Source organism: Phoenix dactylifera, chromosome 9 (assembly GCF_051530095.1).
Source record: "Phoenix dactylifera cultivar Ajwa chromosome 9, Ajwa_hap1_PhDact_Kaust_v1.1, whole genome shotgun sequence".
NCBI classification, from domain to species: domain Eukaryota; kingdom Viridiplantae; phylum Streptophyta; class Magnoliopsida; order Arecales; family Arecaceae; genus Phoenix; species Phoenix dactylifera.
In genome coordinates, this window is record NC_143198.1 from 25,931,314 (window position 1) to 25,958,597 (window position 27,284).

Below are 27,284 nucleotides of genomic sequence, written 5' to 3' on the forward strand. Positions count from 1 at the left end.
CATGGAGAAGAAACACCATGCTGAATCACTGATTGCACTAGTGATGTTTAAGTTTTCATTGTTAAGATGTTGAACCGACCATTCTATATGGTTCTCAGCCTCCATCTGGCACCCGATGGACTAGAGCTCGTGATTCTGGCTTGGACCCAGTTTTGCCGGGTTCTTTTTTAGCTGGTTTCATCCCCAGTTCAGGTTAAGCACTGCCTGAGATTCATGCTGAGTTCCATTCCCATTGTATTAGTTTAAGGAAGATCAAAAATTGATCATGCTGAGCAAAGTCCGGCAATCATATCAACCTGCTTGGTCTAAGAGTGACACTCAAGCATCTGAGTGGGTCTCATTGAAAGCTTTGGTGCCATTAGGCATCATTTTTGTTTTTTTTATTTGCATAAATTTTAAAAATAAAAAAAAATTTATTTCTATTTTATTTTTATTTTTATTTTTTTAAAATTTAAATATAATTGGTTTGTCTACTTATTTTAAAAAATATAAATAAAATAATTGTAGCTAAGATGATGGTAGTAATGGCAGAGACAATGGAGGCTGGTTGTAAGAGCACTAATGATGTGATGGTTGTGACTGTAAAGATCTGTGTATCGGCTATCCATATGACCAATTAAGATAACAAGCATGGTTGCCAACTTAGTTGAACCAAATACCAGCGAGTAAACTATGACATTTTTTTTTCATTAAGAAAGAAACATGGCATTTGTGTCTTATGCTTACAACCACTAGTGTTTCCATGCACCTTAGCATTTTATTTGTTGTTTATCATGGAATAGTTCATCTGTTGATGATAGTTCTTGGACCGTCATGTATGTTCTTATCCAGGGGTGGGATATCAACATCCACTGTGTTCTAAAACTGGAAATACTTCATGTCCCCCGACACCCGTAATTCCTAACCCCAGCTCACTTTATGAGGATAATTCGCGGTAGTGATAGCCCGCATGTTAGCCTTGCTTCGGCAAAGGCTCTGATAAAAAAGTCCGTCGTATCAAGGGTTTGGGCCTTTGGGGGATGGTCTCTTCTCGCTAAGATGCTGCCGTCTGCTTCCCCTCCTCTGGGATTCAAGAAGAGTCAATCCCAAACCCTAACACCCGCACCCCACCTCTCTCTCTTCTTCTCAGCCGAAATACCCTCATTGTCAGTCTCTTCTCGTTGATCTTCGCCCCAGATGGAGGTTGTGATGCAACAGGACCTGGTGAGTGCCTACAAACCCTCTCCACTTCATTCTAGTGGTGTGGGTTCATAGAAGCGTATAGCTATATGGGCTTTAATGCATTTAAGATGGCCAGTTTCTTGAAAAAACTTGGATGTATTTGTGCATTTCTAAAGATATTAGTAGAATTTTTGAAGTTACAGTGGGAGCGAGTGCTGCTCTTGATCAAAGTGTGCGATTTGGCAATGTGGACTGGGCGTTTTAGTTATTCTTAGTTTGGTTAGGGATAAGGAGAAGGGACTTTATATGGTTTGAGATTTTGGGCATATGCAAAAGAGGTCGGGTCAGATTTGGATGTGAAATTATAAACCCTAGAACTTACCCTGCTTTCAAATCAAGCCTAATTTTCGATTGACTCATGAATCTTCAAACATACATTAGATTGGATCTAATTGGGCCAAGATCGGGTCAAGCCTTGGGTTGACCTAGCCCTGTTTTTTTTTTTTTGGTACAAAATAAGGGGGGGTGGGTGGGGAGGAAGAACTTCACCCGCGTAGCGGCCCCCACTGAGCTTCCCTTCCACCAGAAAATGTTCGATGCAGGCTGCAAGTTTTCGTGTACGCTCCCTGACCCGTGGGTTCCCCTCACTAAATTTTTCACCCACATATGAGTACGTCACCCCAGCACCATCTCGGTACTAGCGGACCAGAAAGCGTTGACCTAGCCCCTTTGCAGCCTACTAGTTGCTCTTGGCGAGGAAATCCAATCTGACCCTACGCCGTCTCACTGTCATCTGCTCAAGTAGTCGTGCTAGTGCCCCCTCGCTCTAAGATCTCCTAGCCAGCAGGGAGAGAGGTTGAGGTAGAAGATAGTATAGCTTTCGCAAAAAGAGAAGAGCTTGGTGACTCCCAAGTATATTTAACTCTCCACATCTACGCTTAGGGTTTTCAGAGGTGCGCTCCTCAACCTGATCCACTTCAATTCTCCCTAAATTTTTTTAGCGTGCTGGGTTGCAGATTTCCTTAATGGATTTTTTTTTTTTTTTTTTGAAGTGCCGTCATTGAGAAACTCTATGATTGAAGAAGCTATTCCACTTTACTGCCCTATTTTTTTTGGGTGTTGTCTTATCGAGCTTCTTGATTCTGAGATGCTGTCGTGAGTTTTTCCGAAATGCTTGTTTCTTCCTTTAAATTGTAGACAGTCTGAAATCCCACCCCCACCCTTAAAAAAAAAAAAAAAAAAAAAAAAAAAAAAAAAAAAAAAAAACTTTTATATACATTAGAAAAGAAAATCGTTATCAAAGAGATTCACTACCGCTTGTCCTACTATAACACTTATTTCATCAGGTGCCTGTGAAGATGATAATGCTCGATTCCAAGTTAATATATGCAATCTAGCGTATGTAATTCATACTATAGAACTGTTGCCAAGAATGTTTTTGTAAAGGGAAATGGCTCCTCTCAACACTTTACCTTGTCTGAGTCCTTTCTTCTTGTTAGCAAGATCACAATGGATTAAGCCATCCCGAGAAAATTTTCTACCAGGAATATTATTCATAATAATGCAAGGGAGCATTGAAAGTTTCTCATATTATGTAATCTGCAGTATTCTAAACAAGCTCCTTTATCTTAATAGTCTGATTGTTATCAGGGTTTTTGTGGAGATCTCTTGGAAGCAGAAGGAGATATATAGTAGTTGTTGGAAGTTCTGGACAAACACCAGCACAGCCCTGTCTTAATTTTAGAAAGGTTGATGTTTGTTATAGTAGCTCTGTAGAGAGGGTTTGATTGAGAAAATGAGGAAATGCCATTTGCTAAATTATCTGTCACTAGGTAGGGCATGCTTGTAGTATGTCCTGTATGTAAAATCTTAGAAGAGGATGTACCTTATGGTCATTCAGAGGAATTCTTGAAAGGAAGAATGAGTTCGGGATTTTAAGAAACTTCGCACATACGTGGAATTTCTCTGGATTCTAACTCCACTGATATGAGCTGAAGGTAAAGTGAAATTCTCTCCAGATTACCCATTTCTCATATCAGCACCATTTTCATGATAAGATGAACAAAAGTTTTAATTATCATTTATCATTTTCACAGTAAAATTGGATTGAATAATTTTTTATATCATTTTGTCCGTCCCCCTTAAGAGTGAAATCCTGGCTCCGCCGGTGGGAGGAGGAGCGGGATTGCTCCGGCGGAGCCAGGATTGCTTCAAATGATTATAATGATTTATCATCTAAATCAAAATTTATATGAATCCATCAACGAAATTGGGTTAAGCAGAAAAGGAAATATGACATCCAGGAGCAGCTCTCGTGAGTCTCCTCTCAAGTAAATCACAGCATTAGTAACTGCAATATTGAACCTAATGGGCCAGGGTGCATCTCCATATATCCACCCCCACCATACATAACTACAAAATAATTTAAAATAATTACTCAATAATCATGTTAAACAATGCTTACTTATGTGGTCCTAATTTTCCTATACCCATCTGACATGACTGAGGAATACAGTTTTGCTTCAGGATCCATGCGTAATTCGTGTAATTTAATTTTAAATTAATTTCTTACTAAAAATTATTATAAACATATTGAGATTATTTTTGGATCCAAAAACATACTAAGTAACTGCATGCTCACCACCAATGAAATAGAAAAAATTACAGAGATATATTTTAAAGTTTGGGCCATTTATACTTAGATCTCAAAAATTTAAAAAGTATCAATTATCCACCAAAACTTCAAATTTTTTGTAATATAGCCCAGCCGTCTATATGAATCCTAACGCCGTTAATAAAGTAAGAAAGAACAACAATATCCTTGATTCAAAGAGGCTATCCTTTATCATTCATCTATTTGTATAGATCTCAAAGTACTCAATTCTTTATAATCCATCCACTTGCACAAATCTCAAAGCTTCATCCTCTATCATCCTTCCACCAGCGCAAATCTCGAAGCACTCCACTCCTTGTCATTCATCTGATGGCACAAATCTCAAAGTACTACTCCTCTTTTCTTCAATTCCCGCCCAAATGAGAGCCCCTTACTAAGTTAATAGGAAGGGCAGTTCTAAAATTTTTCTAAAAATTAATAATCATGTGATGCTCACATGATAACGTTTTACAACAAAGATAGATGGTTGGGTCACATTGCAACGAATTTAAAGTTTGATGGCTAATTAATAGTTTTTAAACTTTGCGGGTCCAAGTGAAGAGTGTCTTTGTAATTTTTCCTAAAAAATAAATAAATTATTTTGTGACGTTGTTTTCATATGTTTATTTTGATAAAACACGTTGCAAGTTATGGAAAGAATTTAAATTTAGTACATTTAAAATCATTCTGTTATCATGCAAGAAAATTTATAACCCAATGGTTGCCATGTTTTCATTGGGAGGAGGTTCTAGATTCAAATTTCAAAAAATATTTCTCAAATTTTTGACTTAGTGATTATTTCATATTTTCTATGAAATGATCCGTAACACTGATACAAGTTTTTTAATAAAAAAGTATGAATAATTTATTTCATATGGATTAAAGTTAGGCAATAAAGTTAGACACAAGCTCCAAAAGTAGTTTAGCAACAATGTTCAGACATAAAAGTTAACATGTAAACAAAGGACTTCTAGATAATATGCATAAACACAAAGTAGGTCCTGCAACAATTTAGATACATCTCCATCCAGCCATACTATTAAAATGTCCGAAAAGTAAAGTTGATAATGTATAATCCAAAATATTGCTTTGCGATACAAAAATTGATTCACAATAGGAGTTCCTATCCTTTAATCACTCAATGCTGCTTAACTATATGATTTTGTGTTTATATAATTGACTGGAATTTCGCTACCTTCACTGATGTCCTAGAGGTCCAAAATATTTCTTAGCTGCAGTAGACAGAGCACTTGAATATGCTGTTTGGACAGGTACTTATCTCACCATTAGCCGCTGCCATCAAGTTGTCCATGAGAAAGAAGGTGTGCCATATATTGCTGGAAAAACGCGACACTTCAGAATTTTCAAGAACCATGATAGTGTTAAAAATAACCAAACCAATGTTTGTAAAGCTTCAAGCTGAATGCATGTGATTTGAAAATTTTGGGTGGACAAGCATGTGATCCTTCTCAGATGAAAGTTTCTTGATATCCTCATGCAAAAGGGCATGCATTCAGATGCACTGATATGTACAACAATGCATGTAAACGTCAAGAGAAGTAGATAATTCTTGACTGCATGACATAGTGTCTTAGTAGATATCTAAGATATTGGCATGAACAGATACAAACTTGAGATCATCAATAGATAAGGGGAGAAATAATTTGTAATCCAGCAAAATCTGGGAGAAGCTCAGCCGCGATCAACCTCTGTATCAGTGCATTTTACAGTAGCTTATATCTTAGACAAAGTCAAGAATTCAGAGTCTAGTTAAATACTTTTATTATGGTTTTCTAAAGACAGCTAAATACTTTTCTTGGTCATGAGTTTGGCTTTTAAAGTTGGCAGGCCTTATTAATCATGGTTCATGCATGCCTCCCTTAGATTTTATAAAAGCAATTATTGCATGTGTCTTTAGAAAGTTGTAATCTATTGATGTAAAGGGATACAAAGGTCGTCTCATATAGTGTGGTAAGAAAGACAATGAAGAATTAGTACGAAAATTAAGTTAATATTTATTTGAATCTAGTGCTGGATTCCACTCAACATACCCTTCTTTTCTTTCTCTTTCTCTTTCTCGATCACTTCATCTTGTAGTTAAAGGACTACAGTTCCATTGTTGAAACTCAATATGTTGGTGAGTAAATGAAAGACAAGAATAAAGGAAATTGAGAACAACCCAATAAATAGGAAAAATTCAAAAATTCATGTTTTTACTGATCAAAATCATTAACGAAGAAGTTCTTGATCCATTGTATCCAGATCAACTGATAATTGGCATGGATTGATGAGTTTTAAAATCATGCTCTCTTCCTAAATATTTTAAAGACGATGCATTTGCACTGCCAAGCCTCAACCACTCTGACAACCACATGCAGCCCGAGCTGCTTAAGGCTAAATCATGAAGGTTGCCTTCTATTAAGGACCAGAAGATACCTCTATGCCCTATCAAAGGATGTTAATGCAGATGATGGCACAAATTCTCAAACAATATTAGCAGCAAGTCTGCAAACACTTCTACTTACACACACACACACACATTTTCATATTTATTAATATTTTGTACTTGTGTTGTACTGATGTGCCCTCATGTTAGGGTTGTAGGTGATCTAAGCATTGAACACTTTGCAGCATGTAGACAGCTGTATCCAACATCTAGTCTTCTAAGTTAAAAATAAGTACCACTCCTACCCAAAGTTGACCGGGAATTCAGCACAAATTCATAGAGGTAAGCATTAGATCGAGAATGGGGCCAAAAATATAATAATATCTTGATTGACAAACCAACCTCCTATAAATCAAACTTGTAGATCAAGGTTAGAACTTTTCTTAAGAAAGTTTTTACAGGATTCCTTTTTTATAATGAAAATAAGAGAAATATTTGGTCGAATGAAGGTCAATATTTTAGTTTTGTAAGGCCTAATGTCCTCTCTAATAATATATTCACAAAGGCCACTGTTATTACAACTTAAAAAGCACATTCTCCAACTATAGGATCACACTTCCATTATTCTCTTGCTAATGCTAGTTTAGAGCTTTCCCTCTTAGACCCTTATGTAAATCTGTCTATCCTCTCCGACAGATTTCCTTTTCCACTTCAGAAAAGTATGGTTTCTGTGTTGTTTGGTGTTGTGGTGTACCAGTTTCACTCTTTTTGTTACGTTCAACAGGTGACGATCTTTTAAATCAAAAAAAAGAAAGAAAAAAAAGATAATGTATATCCAGTTAATTGTCACGCTCCTAGAACCTTTTATTTTATCTCTCATATTGCAAGATGGATGTGTTTATAAAACTATATTTTATACCTAAACAACAAAAGGTTGTTATACTCAGATGTTGCCTTGTACCTATTCAACCATGGTTATAGTAGCAGTTAATATTCAAGCATGAATAAGCCTGACATTTTAATGCATATACATACCGCACAACTGGAAAGGCAAAAATTAAAATCCTAAAGAAAGAATTCCTACACACCGCATGGTATGCATATGGAGATTTGCCTTGCCGATCGAAATGCTTTGCCATGATGGAGAACTCGATCGGTCCCCAATCCTCTTCCTCGAAGCAATTACCAAGTGCCGCCTTGTAGAGCTGCCATTCACATCAAAACTCTCAAACATCAAATCCGCACAAAAAAAAAAGAAAAAAAAGAAACAACTCTATCCGAAACCAACATGGGAAAATCCGATTTTGAGGATAGAACCCCCAACATAATCCTATGATCATAACCCTAACCCTAATAATTGCTTAGTGGAACTCAACATGCTGAAAACTAAACAACAGATTGAGGTGAAATCAAATCTGGACAGCAATTTCATCAAGAACGGAGATATGCAAGAAATTGATCGAACCTTTGCGGTATCGGCGAGCAGCTCGGTGCCGGCCGGGTAAGAGGCGTAGAACTGGTCCGCCCTCGACATCCCAGCTCTCGTCCTGTAACATTAACCAAAAACGAAAAAGAGATAAGAGGCTTCTCGTCTCACAGAAAGATCTGGAAACAAGCAGGTGGAGAGCAAGAGAGCGCAATAATACGTGTTGCTGGTGTAGGCGTAGCTAATGAGGGAGACGAAGCAGTAGAAGCCGGCATACGATGCCACCCTCCGAAACTTCTGGATCTTTAGAATCGCCTTCCACTGCTCCAGCATCTCCATCATCGTCGCCTGGATCTCGAAAACAATGGGGCTTTTTATTTTTCTTTCTTTCTTTCAACTTTGGAGCTCAGAAGGGGAGGTAAGAGCGCGCCGCTCGATCCTATGGCATAAACCCCCCAAAAACCTTCGTTTATGGGCGTCGAATTGTGACTCTAATAGGTAACATCATGCACTCTAGAGACAGAAAGAGAGAGAGAGAGAGAGAGAGAGAGAGAGAGAGAGAGAGAGAGAGAGAGAGGTGGAGGTGTCGAGGCCGCAGTCCGCCGTTCGCCGCCGGCGTCGTCGGTGGAATGGTGCGGACGCCCTCTTCGGGGAGATCGAGCCCCTGACGCCAATGGAATCCCTTTGCTATAATTAAACCGAAACCGTCCGGTTCACTCGAACTGGACCGCTTCGATCGAATTGCCGATTCAACTGGATTATCAGAAGGTTTAACCAGGCCTACCAAGCGGTTGAAGAGCTCCGGGAGCCGTATGCGGGGGCGGCCCATATATTTGGGGCAATAAGATTTTTTTTAATAATAGAATTTTTAATAAATATAAAATATTTTAAAAAAATATATGAAAATAGATAACTATTCAGTATACTATTTCAACAAAAATATGTAAATCTATAGGTAAGAAGTCTTTTCAATTTAATATAATTCTTAAATAGGAGCACAAAAAAATAATTATTCTAGAAAAAAAATCATGAAACTGATTAAATAATTAAAATAATGCTTGATAATATTTTTACCCTGTCAAGCAAAAGCAAAATAGGAAAAGGTCATTCCTGGACACGGTAAAGAAAAGAATTTGTCCAGAAAGAATCCTAGAGAAAGTAGGGGCATTATGGGAAATTCACTCCATCTAATTAATAAAAGTCCCATTCCACCCTCTCCCCTTCAAGTGAGTACTCAAGCAGCAACTGCAACATCACAGCACAGCAGCCATTCAACCCCCTCCCTCCTTTTCTCTCTCTACTACCCAAGAGGGGAGAAGAAACCGAAAGGAGAAAATTAAAAGAATCTCCACCCTCCAAGAAGTCCATTTCCAATCCCCCTCTTTTCCTGATGGCCCTGTTGGGTCAGGAGTAATGTGACGGAAGGAAAACCAGGACCAAAACCAAAAAAGAGAAGGGATGAAAGATAAGAGCGGCTTCAGGCGTGTATCAAGCCAACCAAATCCCTTCTCTCTCTCCCTCCCTCTCCACCCAAAACAAAACTACTGTCCCCAACTTCCCAAATTGCCCCTCTGCAGGCCAGGAAACTCTCCACCTACCTTCCATCAAGGGGGAAGACTCGTAGCCAGCTCCTGTTCCCGTTTTATATGGGACTTTGCTTCCTTTTGGTCACGATGCAAGAATCTTCCCTCTCTCTCTCTCTCAATCTCTTTGCTCCCTTCGCCTCCCGAAGGCCTTCCATTGGCCCGAGGCCTTAGGCGATCGCCTCGATCGCCTAAGGCTCGGATCGACTCTGGCCATATGGACGTGGAAGTATTGCATGGACCAGGTCCAATGGACCTGGCCTAACCCGGGGCACATGTACGGTGGATAACAGGCACTTCTCATTTGATCTTGAATTGTTTAAAATACAAAGGCGTAACGTGGCAAGTGACCATTGGGCTGGTTCACAACCCGCTGGTTTGGGCTCTGTTTGGTTTCTAATTTGGAACCGCACTCACTCGGCCGGAAATGGGCTGGGCCATTTCGGAATCAAAAATTTCCACTTTTTTGCGTGGTGGGGCCTGTACACATGGCCCATTGTATCGGCCTAATCTCTCCATCCATAACGACGATTTGGAGACTGACGGAGAATATAAGCCAACTACTTTTCAACTGATTGCCTTTAACAATAAAATGTGTGGGCTTTAAATATAAAATTGCATTGGAGCCTAACCCTTGAACCGAAAAAAAAAAGAGGAAAGAAACTTCAGAACCAGATATCATAAGGGAGTTTGCATTTTGACTCGAACCTCCCATGAATCTCACATCAATTTTATAAATGCACCAATTACTCGTGTTATGCATTAGACTGGCTGAAAAGTATATTTTCTTGGTCCCAGGGTAGCATCATACTCACGAATCCTCCACAGTTTAGTATTGCACAGGAGAGGGCCAGTTTACCAATCACGACCATCCATTTGTGTCAAAACGACTACGATTGAGCAAGCCACCGTAGACATGAGTAGCAACCGTGCAGGCCCCACCCAATCACGTTATACATGGACGGCCGTGATGGGCAAACCAGCCCTTTCCGGTTCAACAGCGAACTTGAGAGGCTCCCAATTTCTTTTTCCCGAATGTTGCATCTGCCTAACCGTTTGTTTTTTTGTTGTAACCCTGCCTTCCAGGTGTTTGCCATAACTTTCTTGGCTACTCATATGTCACACGCTAACCGCTTTCAAATTTAGCTAGGCGAGATTTGATCGTAGCCATGCATATCTAATTACCTGATTCGCGGCAAAAATTTTACCTCATTGAAATACTTTCTTCAGTCGTGGTGTAAATTATCTGGAAGCTGCCAAAAATTTGGCACAAGAGACTGAATGCTTCAATCAAAAAGAAAGAAAAAAAGATGAAAAAAAGAGACTGAAAGCTCTCAATCGAATGGCCGGAGGGCTTTGCAGGTAAACAGAATTGCAAGCTGAATTGTCCACTTGCAACGTCGAAATAAGCCAAGATTAAGGGTCCCGGTGTTGGAATCCCATGCCCAAAACAACTTAATCAAGCCCAAGTACAGTTCATATTGTGATACAACAAGAAATTTCTATTGACCAGAGAAAAGAAACGAAAAAGTAAGCAAACAAATATAATATAAATACTAAAACTAGCAACTCATATTACAAATGGAATGCAAACCAAATGGCAAAACTTGATTGTTGGTCGCCTCTTGATTCAGGCTCAGTGGTTCCTTCAGAACACAGAAAGGCTCAGAACTCAGAACTGAATACCTATTCTTCTTCATGCCACAAAATAAGGACCAGTAGTTCCCGAGAAAATGGACTGAAGCCATATTACCCTCTTCATGAGCTTTGTGATTGGCGGTATATTTGGAGAATCCAATCAACATAGCTGCTCGTTCCAGCAGTCTGATCCTCGATGAGGTTGGAAAGCAGCAAGGAACCTTCTCTTGGCTGTTCACCTTGCCTAACCACTCGGCATAATTGAAAACAAGAAGGATCCTTCTCCCTCAATCTTTTTATTATCCTCATCAGTTTTCTTGAGTACTCATTATCATGTTCAAGCAATGCAAGCTGCAACTCGAGAAGCGAAAATATTAGACTACAGAACATACGAATGTCGATAATACCAACACACAAAATTATAGAATCAGACGATAAGACCATTTCTCTTTCCTTTTTTTCGTTTTTTTTTTTGGTTTGGGGTGGGGGTGGATGGGTTGGTCCCGATTATATTCCACTATAACCCAAGACTATCTATATGAAATCTTTGTATAGAATAGCAACAAACACCAATTGCTAGACAAGATGAACTCAGACCATTGGCAGATTTATGGAGCTCCTTTATTTCTACAAAGTCACTCCCAAGAGGCACCTTTAATGCAGATCGGTGTTGATATTTAAAAATCTGTAAATGAATTCCGATCAGTGCAGCAAAATCTGCAAGGGAAACGAATATATGCTCCCAACATGATCATATTTACAAGCTGGGAAGAACACTAGAGAATCAATATCACAAGAGAGGAAAAGACAGAAGAATAGAATTTAATTCCCTTCACTCATCACAAAAATTGATTTTTACACCATCTCCTCTCCTTATGTATCTAAAGATATAATAAGCTTACTAAATAGGCTCCTCAAGTAACTACAACACCTCTATATGCTTTCTGAGGAAAAATTTTAAAAAAGAAAGCAAATAAGACACTTTCAATCAAACTTTTTAAAAAGCCAAGTTTGTATGTTTTGCAATAGCCAAAAAACCATCCAAGTCAATTAAAAGCCACAGTTGCAGTGGCTTAAAACCTTTCCTACACCAACCTAGATGTGAATAGGACTCTGGATACCATTCCACACAAAAAAGAATTCAAAAACACACAAAAAACTTTGCTCTGCCCAAAGAGTATATAGAATCCAATCTAAACCTAAAACTAAATCAACTTAGTAAAAGTTCTTAAAAAATAAGCCCTTCTTATGCAATTGGCTTGTGGTAATCACATGCACTCCTTCTGGATCCTATAGATGAAAATTTTGATTGCGTACGTCTCGTATAATCTAGATTTGAGTTCAATTTTTGAGCTCGAACTTGACTATTATCTTACCTAGCTAATTTGGCCAAGCTTGGGTGGGGTAGACCTATAAAACTGGAAATTCAATCATAAGTTTTAACACTTAAATCCAAATCCAATATCCAGACAATGGGTTTCTGTTGGACTTAAATCAAATTCAGTTTTGGTAGAATATAGGTCTAGCTAACACTATAAAACCTCCATTAAGATGAAGTAATGAGAATTGCCCTATATAGCACAGTCAGTTCATGTCTAACAAACATGGAGCAAATACAAATAAGAATAAGCAAAAGCTAGTTTTTCTAATTTCTTCTAAAAGGAGTCCTTTGCTCTGAACTTATTTGAGAAGCATTTTTACAGAGATCATCACTACAAAATATATCAAGCATTTTCTTAGCTTAAAATCCATAAAAGAAGTTCTGCATATAAAAGAAACAAACTCAAGCAGCAGACCTTGAAATGCTAGATGAACAAATGTTAGAAAAAGATGTTGCCATACCACTGCGGATCGAGGACAAGCTACAGAACTAAATGCCCCCGTGTTAATCATCACATTAACAATACACAGAAAGCTATGTTTAATGAGAGAATACAGTGCTGCAAGTATAATTAGAGCACAACTTACTAGTGTTAGGGCAATTGGATTTTGAGACAATTACACAAGGCTTACAATACAACTTAAATTGGGCCATAAAGCATTCAAGCATCCTGCTGGCTATGGTGGAGATGGGAGACAAACAGACTCTGTCTAGAGTTCCCAACCCTTTGATGGAGGTGACCCGGGATGGACCCACGCCAAAGAAGTCACAACTGAGTGGTGTGAGGAGAGAGGCAAGGGTGGTCGGAGTATAAAAGAGGAGAGGGTGTGTAGAGGTGTAGGGTTGTGCTTCTCCTTTGTAAGAACAACCAGTGATAGAATATACTGCACTGAGTCTATGAGTCTATTTGTAGGACCACAAGTCTTTCTGCTTCCAATAGGAATTTAGACATAGGAATGACCCACATCCAATAATAGAGGCCAGAAGCATCTTGTGAACTCTTTGAAGCTCTAGACAGAGGAACATACATTGCAGCTTAATGGCTTTTTTGTGGAAGGTGGTGTCTTCCCTACATCTTAAAAGGGGTAGACAACCTCCTGCCTCCTCTTCTTCACTCCCATCAACAAGAATTACTGGATCCCCGTTAATGATGTGGTAGATGGCTGAACAATGGACTCCCAATTATATTGCTCCCTGAATATTATTCTGGGAATAAGGATGGAACCCCTCTCTAATGAGAATGCATAGTGTCCCCTATTTGGCTGGAATTGATAAAAAGAGGCCTTTTTTTTTTTCGTAGACAGACAGTTAAGCTGGGAACTCCAGCCCGTAGGTTTAACTGCATGGTAGACCATTAAATGAAAGTCCAAAGAACCTTCTAGATCTTAGGGTATTTACCAATTCCAAGAGTCCAACAACTCAAGCCTAAATATGGTGAGATAATACATTTGGGAACAAGATTGCAAGTGAGATGCCTCAAGTCATTACAACGGTTGCTTATCTATTGTTTCAACATCATGTTCTGAAATTCATTTCCTGAAGAAAATTCTGATTTGAATTGCATCGGATTAAGTATTCCTACAAAAAACAAGCATTCGGTGGTCTAATTCATAAAGTAGGCAATAAATAACAAGCTCTAACATGGTGCAAGTTATTCAAACAGACGTTTATTTACTATTCCAGTAACATACTAACACGTTATAATATGTACTTCCTAAGAAAAATTTTAAGTTTAAAATTTATACTTGAATCGGACGAAACATCCCTACTACACAACAGGAATACAGTGGTCTAAGTTATAAAGTTAGCATGAATAAGCTTGAGAATGGTTTAAGGCAAGAACCATACCTTCGACAGATCAGGGAACCCAGATAAGTCGAATCCAAGTATACCATTAACTAAATCAGGTGACAGCATCCTGCCTAACCAAATAATGAAGCTGAATCCATCGTCATAAATGTACAGGGCTCTGGGATCTAAGCTTTGTGCACTCAAGGCTAACTGTTTCAAGGATTTCTCAAAATCCTCTGGACCCTGTAAAAATGAAATTCATAATGAATAATTAACTACCAGACTAATTTTAAAGAGATGGCATATATGCTGATGAAACAGTTCCTTAGAAAGATTTCTGAAAGTTAAAACATGTACGAACTTAATGATATAAACATAACATTCATTTTAATTTAAAATTTCATTTAATAGAATCAGAATTTTTTGGAGAATGTGTAATTTTCTTTAGAACTAAATAAACTCAGTGCTCTAATACGTAATGTCCAAGTAAATTTCAGGCCAGTATCTTCTTGAAAGTAGCATAGATTGACTTAAACAAGAAATGATAACGGATGGAATAATACCTTTATGAGGTTCTCATCTATCTTATATAAACCAGGATAGAGAAGTCGAAGCATCCTTCTTATAGGTAAGATCATCATATTGTAACCAGCCGCACAGCGTTCATCAAGAGAAGCATCAGCATATCCTCCACGAAGAGCTACAGACTTGCAAAGAGACAGTACATATAATGGCAAGAATTTTAAGGATTCTGGAAATATCAGCCTCCCACCCAACCGATGTTGCATGACATATAGATTCCGATACTCTTTAAGGCTTTTCACAAGCTTTAACTGCATTAACTGGCGAGCATCGTCCAGCTTATGAGATTGTGTCTTTTCAATAGCTGTAGGTTTTTCAGACCATTAATCAGTAGAAAAGTATAGTAGGATGTGATCATTCTTAGAAAATTCACAAAATGTTTAGCTTACCAAGCCTGCTTAACAACGAGATAATGGCCCCAGTATCAGCCTGGCGGTACATTTCCCCAAGATCTGCTACTACAGGTGCAGCTGCTGTATGAACTCTAATTCGTCTTTCACCTGAAGAGGAAGTATATCTTGTCCATGCTAAGGACACACAATAAAATTTAATCTGACATAAGAAGAAACTCAAGCATACCTAGAGATGCCAATGTATTTCACATGCATTCTTTAAACATTTGGCACAAATTGCACATAAAAGAAAATCTGAAGAAAAATAATAAAAAAAAACAGTTGCCAGTTTAAAATTGAAATCATCATGAAGACCGGAAAACAGGTCCTTAAAATCCAGCAAAGGAAATTAAGTGCCAGGACATTAAATTCCAACTTGCCTACCGACTGCTAGACTAAACAAATTGAATAGAAAGGACGGAATAAAATAATGACACAATAAACCCAAAAGAGGAAAACAACTAATGCCAAAATACAATCAAATAACAGTAACAAGCAAGCCCCAATCTAACTGTTTCAGCTAGGCAAATATATAAGAGGGAAAAAGATTTCAATATAAGGTTGCAATAATGTCTTAGACACATATCAAACGGCAAAGAACCACAATGGGACTGCATCTCCCGCTGCTGTTGTTGATGTTCATAGTTCAAGCATAAGTTCACAAGTTTTGTGACAAGAACTATTATCCCTCCATCTCTTTGCTGCTCTCTTGCCAGGTGCATGTAAAGACATGCTCACACTTCCACATGCCATTCACAAGTGTAATTGTCTATTCTAGTAATTCCCACCCCACCCCCCCCCAGTCTTGTGTGTTTTGCAGATGTGAAGGGGCATTAAGAAATTGCTTCATAATGATGACTATTCTCTTAAGTGTTTTTACTTACTCTGATACTTTTCACCCACTCCCCTTTCTTGCATCTAAAGTGTTGCTTCTGAGAGTTAACTTGTTTGTGAGCTTCCATTTCTGAGGAAAAGAAAGCAAGAAGAGAATAGGATGATTATAAGACCAAAAAAAAAGGACTCTACAAGCACCTACAAAGAGAAAGGATACAGCAGGGCAACTTGAAAGTATACGGTCTGAGTTGTCATCAAGGTGTCCTCCAAAGATAATTGCATCGCGAAGGCTTTATCACAATCCACAGCTGGAAGGGCTAATAAATCTGTTGACCTTAGCATAAAATGGCCATGATAAGTTGTAAAGCGCACCCCTGAAGAACGGCAAAATTACCTTAGAATATCAAATAGCATTTTTAAATTTTCTGAGAATATCAAATAGCATTTTTCACAAGAACATATCAAGAGGTTTGGGGGGGAAAAAACTACTCTATCTACTTACCTTTTCCACATCTAATGCGCATCACAGCTTCCCAGGCAGTTTCCCTGGTGAGGTCTCTGGCCAGTTCATATCTAAGTTTCTCCTGGTGAGTGGTTGCCTGAAAAGATGGATGATGATACACCTGGCCACCAGTATATTTGGCAAGAGATCCTGATATACGATAGAATGAGAGATATACATGTCAAAAAAGGAATGCCAATATTCGACTAGATGATTGCAAAAACAGTTTTGCGCCAATTATTACCTAAGGAAGCTATATCGGTGTACTTTTCACTGAAAGCATATACGTCCACTGCAATTTGATTCTTCGTAAATTCAGCAGCCATCTGCTTATAAAATGGATCTTCAGGCATCCTTAAAGTGTGTTCTTTATCTGTTCCATAAATACGAAGATCATCTCCTCGTAGCCTTAGGCGCCCAACACCGAGAGAAGGTAATGTACTTTGAAACACCAACAACTTTCCTCCAAGTCGACTCTGTCCAAAACAAAATAAAGGGGGGAGGGGAGGTCAGATGCATAACATAATTTGGTATACACAAAATTATCAAATCCACTTAGAAGCACTGACATAATCAACAATAAGTCACCAGCGGATATCATCTTACCATAATCATGAATGCTGCTTTAAGAGCAGGGCCCAGGGCAGATTCTACATTTACATTGTCTTGAAACATGCTAGGCAAGCTATCCAGTAATGCATCCACAACATGTCTAGAATCGGATAAATTGACAAGAAGATCATCAGGCAATGGTAAAAATATATCATCCAGATCTGCTACCACCAGCATTTGAGGCTGTGTCAAGGAAGACTGGAAGAACAAAAATAGTTAATTGATAGCAAGGTTGCTCATCTTAAAGGATCATCAAGAAAATAGGACAAAAGTATCAACCTGCAAAAGTGGAATTATAGGAGCAGAAAATTGCCATAAGATCAACAGAGTAACTATGTTCAGCGTTCAGATCATTGGAATGTAATAATACATGCCTTTAAATTATGGAAATGCAATGCACTATCGAAAGTTAAGAAGCCAATCTGTGTCCTAGGGAAGCCAGGTAGCTCATCAAGACAAGACTTTATGGTCTTTGCCACAATCTGCATAATATGTTGAAAATGAACATGAATTCCATGTTTCAGATGAAAGAAATAGAGTAAAATCACAAAAATTGATCACAAAGTGAATATAACAATCAGGGGTATGAAAGTAGACATAGAAATAAAGACGAGCTTAACAGAGTCAAAAGTGGTTACCTCAAGCAACCCACACTGAACTGCAGATATTGACACATCAATAAGGAAAAAATATACTGGTGGCATGGGTGGCCGCACCATATATTCAGTAGGAGCAACAAATTCCACACTTCCCTTAGAAAGCTCAGGTCTTTGATCAAAATCACATCTTCTGCCACTAGCATCCAAAGCACAATAATATTCCCCAGGAACTAGATGAGACAAACAGATATATATTAGCATAAAACTTGGCAGAAAAAAGTTTAGAAATAAGGGCAAGATGACATGAACTAGAAGCCATGTTATCAAATCTTATCCACAAAGCTTGTAAAAAAAAATACTTCATAGTATAATTTTATTAGTACAGATGAATGATTCACTAAATAATGTTTTTAGTAGAATACCTATCAAGATATATAAGGAAATCAATAAAACTCAACACTCGGGTCTGCAAGAATGTTTTACTGAATGATGAAAACATACATACTAACATTTATATAACAAGAGATGTGTAGTTAATGAAAATGCTCCCTACACAGGAGAGCTATATCCATTGCTTAGATGGGCAGATCATATACAAGATTACATATAGTTGGGCTGTGTGAGTGCATGCCTAAATTAACTATTAGTTGCATTTCATTTTTCATGAGAGGACTTATTGCCTGATGCCTAAACATTAATTTGCTTTATTGCCTCCTACCTAAGGCTGTCAAACAGCCGAGCTGTTAGCAGCTCGTATTTGGCTCGATAATACAACACTGCAAGACGACCATAATACAGCACTTGCAAACTTGTCCTATGTGGTAGACTTGTAAACACTTAAAACTTAAAAAGATCATCAACATCTTAGCTGGTTCTTGCTTCCCTTGCCCTGAATTGGTGCTTATTAGGAGTGATTTTTTCATAAAGATTCCTTGTCCTTTCCCAACTCCACCACCACTAAGATATCAATTAGCCCAATTCACAACACCTTAGACTAGAAAGCTGTCATATGATTTATCAATAATTGCAGTAGTCTGATGATACTCCTTACAGCAAAAGAGACCATCCTAATTTACTCCTAATTTGTCAAAATGGTCCACTCCTTATGAATTTGCAGTCTTAACCATTACAATAAACTTCACCAAGTAAGCAGGAAATATTATCAAAAGGAAGGTGAGATAATATCAAAACTAATCAATTATATAGGGGAAAAAAGCCTTATCAATTAGCAACTGTGACATCTATATCACTACAATAGAATTAAAAAACAAATAATTGCATGACTCAGGGCCCAACATCTCGGTAAACAGAGTTATATAATCATATTTATATTAAAAAAAAACTCAGCTTGGTAATTACCATCATTGAGCAAGGAACAAAGGTTGCAACGCCACTTCCTTCCTGCATCCGTGAAAGTCACATATGGATTCACATATGTGCGACATCTCCTACACCGAATAACACCAGCTGGTCCAAAATTGACAATTGGTACTTCCTCCTGAAAAACAGAATTGTTAACCAGTAGTTCGCAGGAATATAAGAGAACCACTATCATGAGCAAAAGAAATTATAAAGTTACCCCATCAGGAACTTCTGCTAGAGGATGAACCACTGCACCAAGAGGCAAATGCCACCTAGCAAGCAATGACTGAGAAGTTGGTATTGCATGAGTTGTCAGTCTAAAAAATCTTTGGTGACAATTTAAAGGGTATGTCTCTTGAATTTTAATAGCCTCTTCATCACCATTTAATGGTCTTGGCAGTGATTTGGCATCAACACCATGATCAAGTGACCCAGGAGCAGACCCGACAGACAATGACTGGAACTCTTCAATCAAACCTTGAAGGCTACCTCCCATAGGAGGTCCTGTGTTAGGGTATTGCATTTGCTCCCTTGAATTATAACCCAGAGGACCCCCTAAAGGTGGTGGTGGTGGTGGTGGTACAACACCACCTTGGTGAACATGATAAGGAGAAGCATGAACTGGAGGAACATGGAAAGATGGAAAAGCCTGCTGCGATGGTGGCTGTGAAACTGGTCTAGGAGCAAGGAACTGTGTCTCTGCAGGAGAGGGCGGCATGTTACCTCTGGGGAGCACATTGGAGTATCCATGCAAAGATGGCTGAGGAGGTGGTCTGGGTGCAGAGAATGATGATTCTGACAGTGGCGGGGGCATATAACTTCTAGATGACAAGTGGGTTCCAATTTGGGGTGCAGGGCCCATCGGCACAGAGGGAATCTGGGGCTGAGGACGAAGAGACCCGATAGGGGGTGTAACTGGCAGACCCACAGAAGGAGGACCCCGCAAGGGAGTTCCAGGTTGAGCAGGAAGAGGAAACCTAGTAGCATGTGTTTGCTGATAGATAGTTGCATCTTGTCCAGGGTAAGATGTTGGAGGGGGAGGACTGGATGGACCATTATACCTAATTGGTGGTGGTGGTGATGGTGATCTATAATCTGACATCTGTGTGCCAGTAATGGGTCGTGAGGATAAAAATGGTGCTGTGGTTTGCGGAACACCTGATGCCCCCAAGCCAACAACAGGACCCGGAGATATGAAAGGTGTTGAAAGCTGTGGAGCTGCTGGAGAGGGCAACACAGGTCTTCCAGGAACATTTGCTGGCTTATCATTCCCCATGGGCTGCATATTTTCTTGATAGTATTCAGCTTATTGCAGGACTGACCTGCTACAACACAACATGAACATTTAAAGCTTAACATATAAAGTCTCATTAACATAAAATAACTGAATGCACGGATGTAATATTTTCACGTTATATTAATAAATTAACCACCTTATCTGAAATGAACACATAATGAATAAAACAAAGAAGACATCAAATCAATTTCAGGATGTAACTCTGTGGATTTACATTTCCACTGATCATAACCTCCCAGGTAATTAGTAGATGCATCCAATAGTAAATCTACAAGTTATCATTGTGCCATATTTTTAACATCATGAACAACATGCTTGACTTATAAGGAAAGAAAGGTTATGATTTCATACAATTGTTATTCAATCCCTCATATTAAGGCTGTTACAATAGTCTGTGATAAAATGCAACATGAGATTCTCACAACGGATTTAGCATCTGATCTCCACTCTTTGCTGAGTGCTCAACAAAAGGCCCCTAATATAATCGATATACCATGTCAGAGACCACTATTGGCAAATATACCTTTACATGCATAATACTTTACCAATCACACTCCATGCACACAGCTAAAATAGTTTGGAAGATTCAGAAACAATCAGTAGCATATTAATATCCACTCAAATCTCCTGTTCATATTCAAAGCAATTAATGTGACTATCCCAATTAGTTGCTGTTATTTTGAACTCCTTCGCAGAAAATGGCTTTTCAACTCTAAGATGAATAAAGATGTGTCAGACAGGCAAGCAGTTAATTATCCCCATTAAAGGCTGACCTTCAAGCTGAACTCTTACAGCAAATTCTTTTGGGAACCTGGGACCTTCCAGCATTCGAGAGGCTACGAAGGATCATAGTGACGAGGTCCTCATGGTCTGTGAAAGGCATCAAGAGAAGGGCTTTTGCTTCCTCTCAGAACACTAACTCACATTTAATTATATGCCCGTAAAGTCATTAGTAGGATTAAGGAAACTAGGCCAATTTAGAATTTTTGTTGCATCTGATATAATATTAAAAATGATAGCAGATATATAGTGTATTCATGAAGTATTTTTAAAGAAAGTTTTGACCTATATTGTTGGTATGTGGAAGCAGAAAAACAAGATCTTTATGCTGGCAAATTATTACTTTGTTTCACCTCTTGGTGTTTTATTTCTATATTTTCACTCAAACAAAATCTAATATTTTTTAATATTTTTTATAAATTTATAATTATGTTGCTCAACCTTAATAATATATATAACCAATTAATCATCTTCCACATCTCATTCCCATAACTTGTTTTAATTGCATTGGAATCCTACAGATCTGAAGTAGATTCAATATGCCTTTATATGTCTTGACTAACTACCAATGCTTTCTATAAATAAAACAGCTCCTTTAAAAAACAACTCCCACTCTAATCTCCATCATCAATTCAGCTTCAAAGAACAACTCTACATTAGCTCATCACTCCGAAGATTGATATCAACAAAATCAAATTCCAATCTTCATGTACATCATCAGAACATTGGGAGAGACTAGAGAAAGGCTAAATAAGTTGTTTGAGTCACCTGCTCAGATCCATTTAACAAAGGTTTCTGGATGTTTGAGGGGTTATAAGTTAAGGATAGGATTAGGACACACACACACATAAACACAGAGAGAGAGAGAGAGAGAGAACCAGAGTCTCCGGTAGCATAGCTGAGAGAGAACGGGTTCTCTACCCCTACAAGAATGGAGCAATAGAAGTATTGAGAATCCAAGATAAGGTCAAGGTAAGACGAGCCATTTATCATTGGGCAAGAGAGAAGACTTTAACATCAAACAATCAAGAGCTGTTTCATCTAGTCATTGCATAACACAACTATGTTAACTTATGGTGGTGTAGTATGAACAGGGAAGTAACTTTATGCACACCAAGTATCCATGTGCTTGAATGACAATATAGTCAAACCTATCATGAAAACATGCATGCTTGCACATTACTTTTAGGGATCACATGTAAAATGTAACAATTCAATTATATAAAAGTAAGGCAATTTACATGTTATAGTAAGTCTTAATTAGGCATATATTAGAATTTCACTTAAGAAAGATTTCACTAAAGGGTTGAGTAATTATTAATAATTTAAGCAACTTGTATATGACAAGAAAAGATCATAATTGCAAGCAAAGACCAATAATACGACTGTTTATTATAGCAGTTTCTAAGCTTTTACATCCTATGCTTCACTAAAAGAAAAAATCTTGAAATTTGGAGAAAATCATTCGAACATGTCCCCCCATTTTCGCAATTGGTTAACAAAAATATATATAGCTCTGTTAGGTAATCTTATTACACCTAACTATATAACATCTCTAAAGTTTCTTCGGGCAACTTCTTTAAGCACTCTTTCCCATAAATTCGCCTTCTATATTACAGTCAACTATGTCAACCTATCAAATATGATTACACACTAAACAATTGAAAGAATTGAACACGTTAACTCAATCCACCAATCCCAACCCTAGATTTGACTTGTGTAACTTTTTCATATTCCATCTTTTATTCATTTCTACTGATATCTTCCTCTGTTTTAAGTGTTGTACATTAGTACTCTCTTTCTCTAAACACAATTTCCTCCATAATACTCAGAATTTGGATAGAATTTGGAATAGAAGCAAGAGCAAACACAAAGATAGAATGTTGATCCAAAAGAAGATGGATACAAAGTGATGATGAATGATGCATATGGTTGGCAAAAGGAAGAATAAACTGGGAGGGGCCTCTATTTCGTTATATTCTTCAGAAGCATCTAGTGTAATTTTAACCTAATTTTATATAAGAATGATACCATATTAGGCCAAGATTTTGTTAAATCTTGTAACTAAAGGGTATAACGTTTTTCTTACTGTTATCCCTTTTTTTAAAATTTTGTTTGTACAAAGCATGCTTGTACTCTAAATTCTTTTCTTTATGAGATACTCTTTGTTACTAATGCTTTCTTCCCCTTCTCCAAAAAATGTTTTGACACAAGATTTAACTAACTATGATTAAGGCTTTGTATTTTTTAAGAAATTTTAACATTAGTACCACATCTCTCTTGATGCTAAGATAATGCGTATAATCATCAGTTCAATTTGCCTGAAACTTTGGAAACAAATTGACATGGTTAGGCCTCTATCAAAACCAGGGCTGGTCTGGGAGTTTCTAACAGAACTCTGACCATATAGATCATTTGTGCATATTATTTTGTCGATTCTTCATTTTTTCCAATTTCTACAAAGCATTTTTCCAAGATTAGATGAAACTTTGCAGGTTCTGAGAATATATGAAAGCATCTTATGTAACATTCCTAAAAACATTGAGAAAGTGTAAATAGGTTGGGTATACTAAAGCTCAATTCTCAAAGATACATAGATAGTCATGTGTCAAATGAAATCAAACAATGAATTGATAAGTTATAGTTTAAAATGATGTGAAACATTTTTAAATTTTCTTTTAAAAAATATTAAAATGATGCAAACAAAGGTCCCAAAATTCAGTATATAAACTAAAATGATGTCTAAGTTATCTTTTTTGAGTTATTCTATTTTATATTTCATTTTCTCTAATTGGATCAAAAACTGAACTTCTATGGGCTGCTGAAGCCAAGATTTCTTATTATGATATAAATTGTGAGTATACCTTAGCATCTTATATAATTGATTTTTCAATACCCAGACTATTGTTATTAATATTATTTTATGTTTAATTTTGAATTTTGATTATGTCATAACTCCTTGAAAAACAAGGATTCACAAAGCCAACCGCAAATAGTTGGGAAAAGATTTGATGGTTGTTGATATCCTAGTGATATGTGAGAATATCAAACTGCTTTCTTCCCCATATATAATGCAATCCCAACATGGATAGACCACTGCTCTCTCTTCTTTATCAAACACACTTCCGATTCTCTCTAGATAACAATTTAAGAGCGAAAGAGACAAAAGAATACATCGACATCAAGCAAATCTTTATGTATCAATTGACATAACACAAGATGTTCTCATGTCGAAACACCAAACTCCCGAAAAATCACTATTCTATGAAGGTTACAAGCAATCCATCATATAATCCCTTTTAGATCAGCTGCACGCATCATACAATGCCAAGCATTGTTGCAGATAATCAGGAAACTAGAAAAATTAACTTTTTATAAAATAGTCTTTGCATCAAATACCGAAGGCAAACCTTATGTAGCAAAAATTACCTTCAAGTGCAGATACATTAAATATAAAAAAAGGACTGGCTTAGCAATCAAATCATAATACAGAAAATATAAAAAAGTTGAAGCAAAAACTCACCTTGACATCGTGAGGACAAAAATACAAGAAAGCCAGTCTACTTTCCTTATCTGATATGCACAGCAACAGATCATTACCTTGACATTATAAGTAAAGGAAAAAAATACATAAGGATTGTAATCATATCAAAGGAAAATCAAGAAAATAATGTGAAAGCACACAAACCCCAAAAAAGAAAAATTATGCTCAAAATATTATCATAAACATCAAACAGCGGAATATCTAGTCACAACAAAATGAAATTTGTGCATACCAATGCGGGCATCAAACCCTCAACTTAGCATACAGGAACAGTAATTCAAACACTAAAGTTCAGACTCTAGGGTGACAAAACCCAACAGGACATATTTCTCTGACAACAAGGAAATGAGGCAAGTACCTGCATGAAGAACTCCCGGAATATGTCAAAATTCAAACAAAGATTGGAGGAGAGAGTACAATTTAGAATTGTAAATTCACCTAGACATATTGGCCAAAATCCAAGAAACCTAGACCAGGAAGTTCTAGAGCAGGTCAGATAATGGCTGAAGAAGGAACATGCATGCACAAGGAGGGGACGGTCACAAGTTGAAGATTTAAACCGGTCCCTTGACCGCACGAAGTAAATCATCAGTCTGCACATCCTAACACTGATCAAAAGGGTTAACTGGAAGGGGCATACCTCCCAGTTCAGATTGTAAGAAGCACAGTTCAAGCAGCAATGTTACAGATTATACATCGAGTTTAGCATGCCAAACAAGCAATCACACATCATGCCATAATAAGCAGCAATGCTATAGATACTAAGCAGCAGTATATAAAGACCCCAGCATTAGTAGACATCAAAGCAAAGCATGAATACTCCATAGCATAAGCAAAATACCAAAACATGGCATAAATTCAAGCAGTATAGTAAGATCTAAGAGTGAATTATTATATCAATGAAAAGACCAGAATTTCGCATAATTAACCATCAGAGCACAACGTTAATAATCACACCACATAGAAAAGATCCTAATATAAGAATAAGCAAAAGACTTAGATCGAGGCACAAAAATTCATAGCAAGAAACAAGTGAAGTAAACATCAAAGCAAGCTAGAAATCAGAAAAAAAAAACAACAATTAAAAATCAAACAAAAAATTACAGATGCAAACACACAGATCTACAGTGGGAGTAGGTTAGGCCTTGAAGGATAATTCCGTGGGCCAAGGCATGAAGCAGAGGTGGGCGATCCGCAACTGGGGTTAAGGCCAGGTCTTGAAAGAGAGGTCGGAGATCTGCACATGGATTACGATTAGAGCCCGAAGGAGAAGTAGGAGATCGGCCGGGCGTCCAACAAAATGGTGACCTTCCATTTAGGGTTAGGATTAGGTTTCAAGTAACGACGATGGGAGAGAGGGATGAAGAGAACGAAATAAAGACGCAAGGAAAAGGAAAAGGAATCCAGTGACAGGAATTGGAGAACCACCAGAGAGGAGGACGACCGGCGGAGATCCGAGGGGCAGCGATGTTGTCGTCGATGGAGGGAGGGCTGTCGATTGGAATGACGGGCGGCGGAGTTCGGAACGCGGACGATCGGCGGAGCTCGCCGGCCGGGGGGTCGGAGAGCGAGAACCCGCGAGAAGGGAGGGAGAGGGCGGGGTCAGAGAGAGAGAGAGAGCGAGGGGTGAAGGAGCTCGACGAGGTAAGGCGAGAGTCTTGAAGCGTTTCTAAAACTAGTCCAATGTCATCAAGGTTCGGCCCAGTCCATCTACGGTGCGGATTCCAAGCAAGTCATGGGCTCGCTCTCCATTTGATGACGCCTCCACCCACGTCGTCGGCATCTTCTTGGCAACTCTGGCGAGGTACGAACTCCTAAGAATTAAGATTTTCTATCATAAATAGTATAATTGCCCTAAAAATTTAAACCTTTTTATTTTTTTAGAACAGTGTTGTAAGAATCAGTGCCAAACATCTCTTCTATAATAACACGAGCTTCCGTCATATTTTGGTTCAGACATTTGCTCATATAATCTCACTAAAGAAAAAACTATTTTTATTGTTACTAACAGTTAAAATTAAATCCGGTTATCTAGGATTCGATTTTGGAACCATTTGATATGTATGGTCCATAATTTAATCTTATATACATCAACAAGTGGCACAGATTCTAAACATGTGCTTCCCGCTCTCCTACCAATGTATTTTTACATCCCATAACTTCTCTCTCCACCTTTTTAGATTAGCTCGAATTAAAAATAGCACTTACAATGGGGTGGTTTCTTTTTCTTCTTTTTTTTGTGCACATGCTTCCTTTCAAGCTCAAGATGGCCCATCGTACCAAAGAAATAAAAAAAGAAAAAGAAAAAGTTCAAGGTAGCCCAAGTTTTAGGATAGCTTAATTCCTTTTCATGTGATGATGACCTACAATAGGGTTTATGTCTTTCATGTCCTACACAGCTGGATTTTTGTGATATTGTATGTGTTCCTTTTTTTTTTTGATGATATTGTATATGTTCTTTGGAGGTTACTTTGTACGGTCATTTGATCCAAAAAATTGTGGTATGGTAGTCCTTATGATTAGATCGAGATCTTACTATTATATATTGATTGCTGTCGTTTTTCTTGTACCTGTGGTTTCACCTGAATGGTAACTTCCTGACTTTTGGCATTAAAATATTGCATCTGAAAATAAGCAGCCAAAAAATTTCTATCGTGCTATAAAATTGATATGGTGCATGGAAAAATCTCTATCTCAATTAATTTATTCAGAGGTAGAAATATATCTTAAACATGAAGTTGAATTTCGCGTATCAACCAAA

At 37.8% G+C, this 27,284-nt stretch overlaps 2 protein-coding genes across 6 annotated transcripts; both read right to left on the reverse strand.

The window, feature by feature from the left end:
• Nucleotides 1-4,770: 4,770 nt before the first annotated feature.
• On the reverse strand, nucleotides 4,771-9,373 carry LOC103715143 (uncharacterized). Its single transcript, XM_008802680.5, has 4 exons — nucleotides 7,847-9,373; nucleotides 7,666-7,747; nucleotides 7,289-7,405; nucleotides 4,771-5,151 (listed from the first exon to the last, which is right to left on the reverse strand). The coding sequence occupies exons 1-4, from the start codon at nucleotides 7,966-7,968 to the stop codon at nucleotides 5,101-5,103; spliced, it is 372 nt and encodes a 123-aa protein (XP_008800902.3). The 5' UTR covers nucleotides 7,969-9,373; the 3' UTR covers nucleotides 4,771-5,100.
• A 1,242-nt stretch (nucleotides 9,374-10,615) lies between these two features.
• Nucleotides 10,616-26,370, reverse strand: LOC103715142 (protein transport protein SEC24 A-like). 5 transcript variants are annotated; one of them, XM_088704580.2, is made up of 15 exons: nucleotides 25,952-26,151; nucleotides 25,628-25,760; nucleotides 24,503-24,579; nucleotides 19,120-20,227; nucleotides 18,900-19,038; nucleotides 17,580-17,770; nucleotides 17,316-17,423; nucleotides 16,936-17,139; nucleotides 16,574-16,805; nucleotides 16,330-16,479; nucleotides 16,045-16,201; nucleotides 14,991-15,118; nucleotides 14,583-14,905; nucleotides 14,077-14,262; nucleotides 10,616-11,198 (listed from the first exon to the last, which is right to left on the reverse strand). In XM_088704580.2, the coding sequence occupies exons 4-15, from the start codon at nucleotides 20,185-20,187 to the stop codon at nucleotides 10,968-10,970; spliced, it is 3,117 nt and encodes a 1,038-aa protein (XP_088560706.2). In that variant the 5' UTR covers nucleotides 20,188-20,227; nucleotides 24,503-24,579; nucleotides 25,628-25,760; nucleotides 25,952-26,151; the 3' UTR covers nucleotides 10,616-10,967. The 5 variants fall into 5 exon arrangements, with proteins under 5 accessions (XP_088560706.2, XP_008800901.4, XP_008800900.4 ...); XM_008802679.6 differs by lacking the exon at nucleotides 25,628-25,760 and having other exon boundaries at nucleotides 25,952-26,370; XM_008802678.5 differs by lacking the exon at nucleotides 25,628-25,760 and having other exon boundaries at nucleotides 19,120-20,224; nucleotides 25,952-26,193.
• Nucleotides 26,371-27,284: the final 914 nt, after the last annotated feature.

Excerpts from the sequence above, each read along its gene's own strand:
- LOC103715143 (XM_008802680.5), bottom strand. The coding sequence starts at position 7,968 with ATGATGGAGATGCTGGAGCAGTGGAAGGCGATTCTAAAGATCCAGAAG. Across the intron at positions 7,406-7,665 it reads TGCTCGCCGATACCGCAAAG|CTCTACAAGGCGGCACTTGG; the intron begins GTTCGATCAATT and ends TGTGAATGGCAG. Across the intron at positions 5,152-7,288 it reads CTCCATATGCATACCATGCG|CAATATATGGCACACCTTCT; the intron begins GTGTGTAGGAAT and ends GCGTTTTTCCAG.
- LOC103715142 (XM_008802679.6), bottom strand. The coding sequence starts at position 20,187 with ATGCAGCCCATGGGGAATGATAAGCCAGCAAATGTTCCTGGAAGACCT. Across the intron at positions 17,424-17,579 it reads TTCAGTGTGGGTTGCTTGAG|ATTGTGGCAAAGACCATAAA; the intron begins GTAACCACTTTT and ends CATATTATGCAG. Across the intron at positions 11,199-14,076 it reads GGTTCCCTGATCTGTCGAAG|CTTGCATTGCTTGAACATGA; the intron begins GTATGGTTCTTG and ends CTCGAGTTGCAG.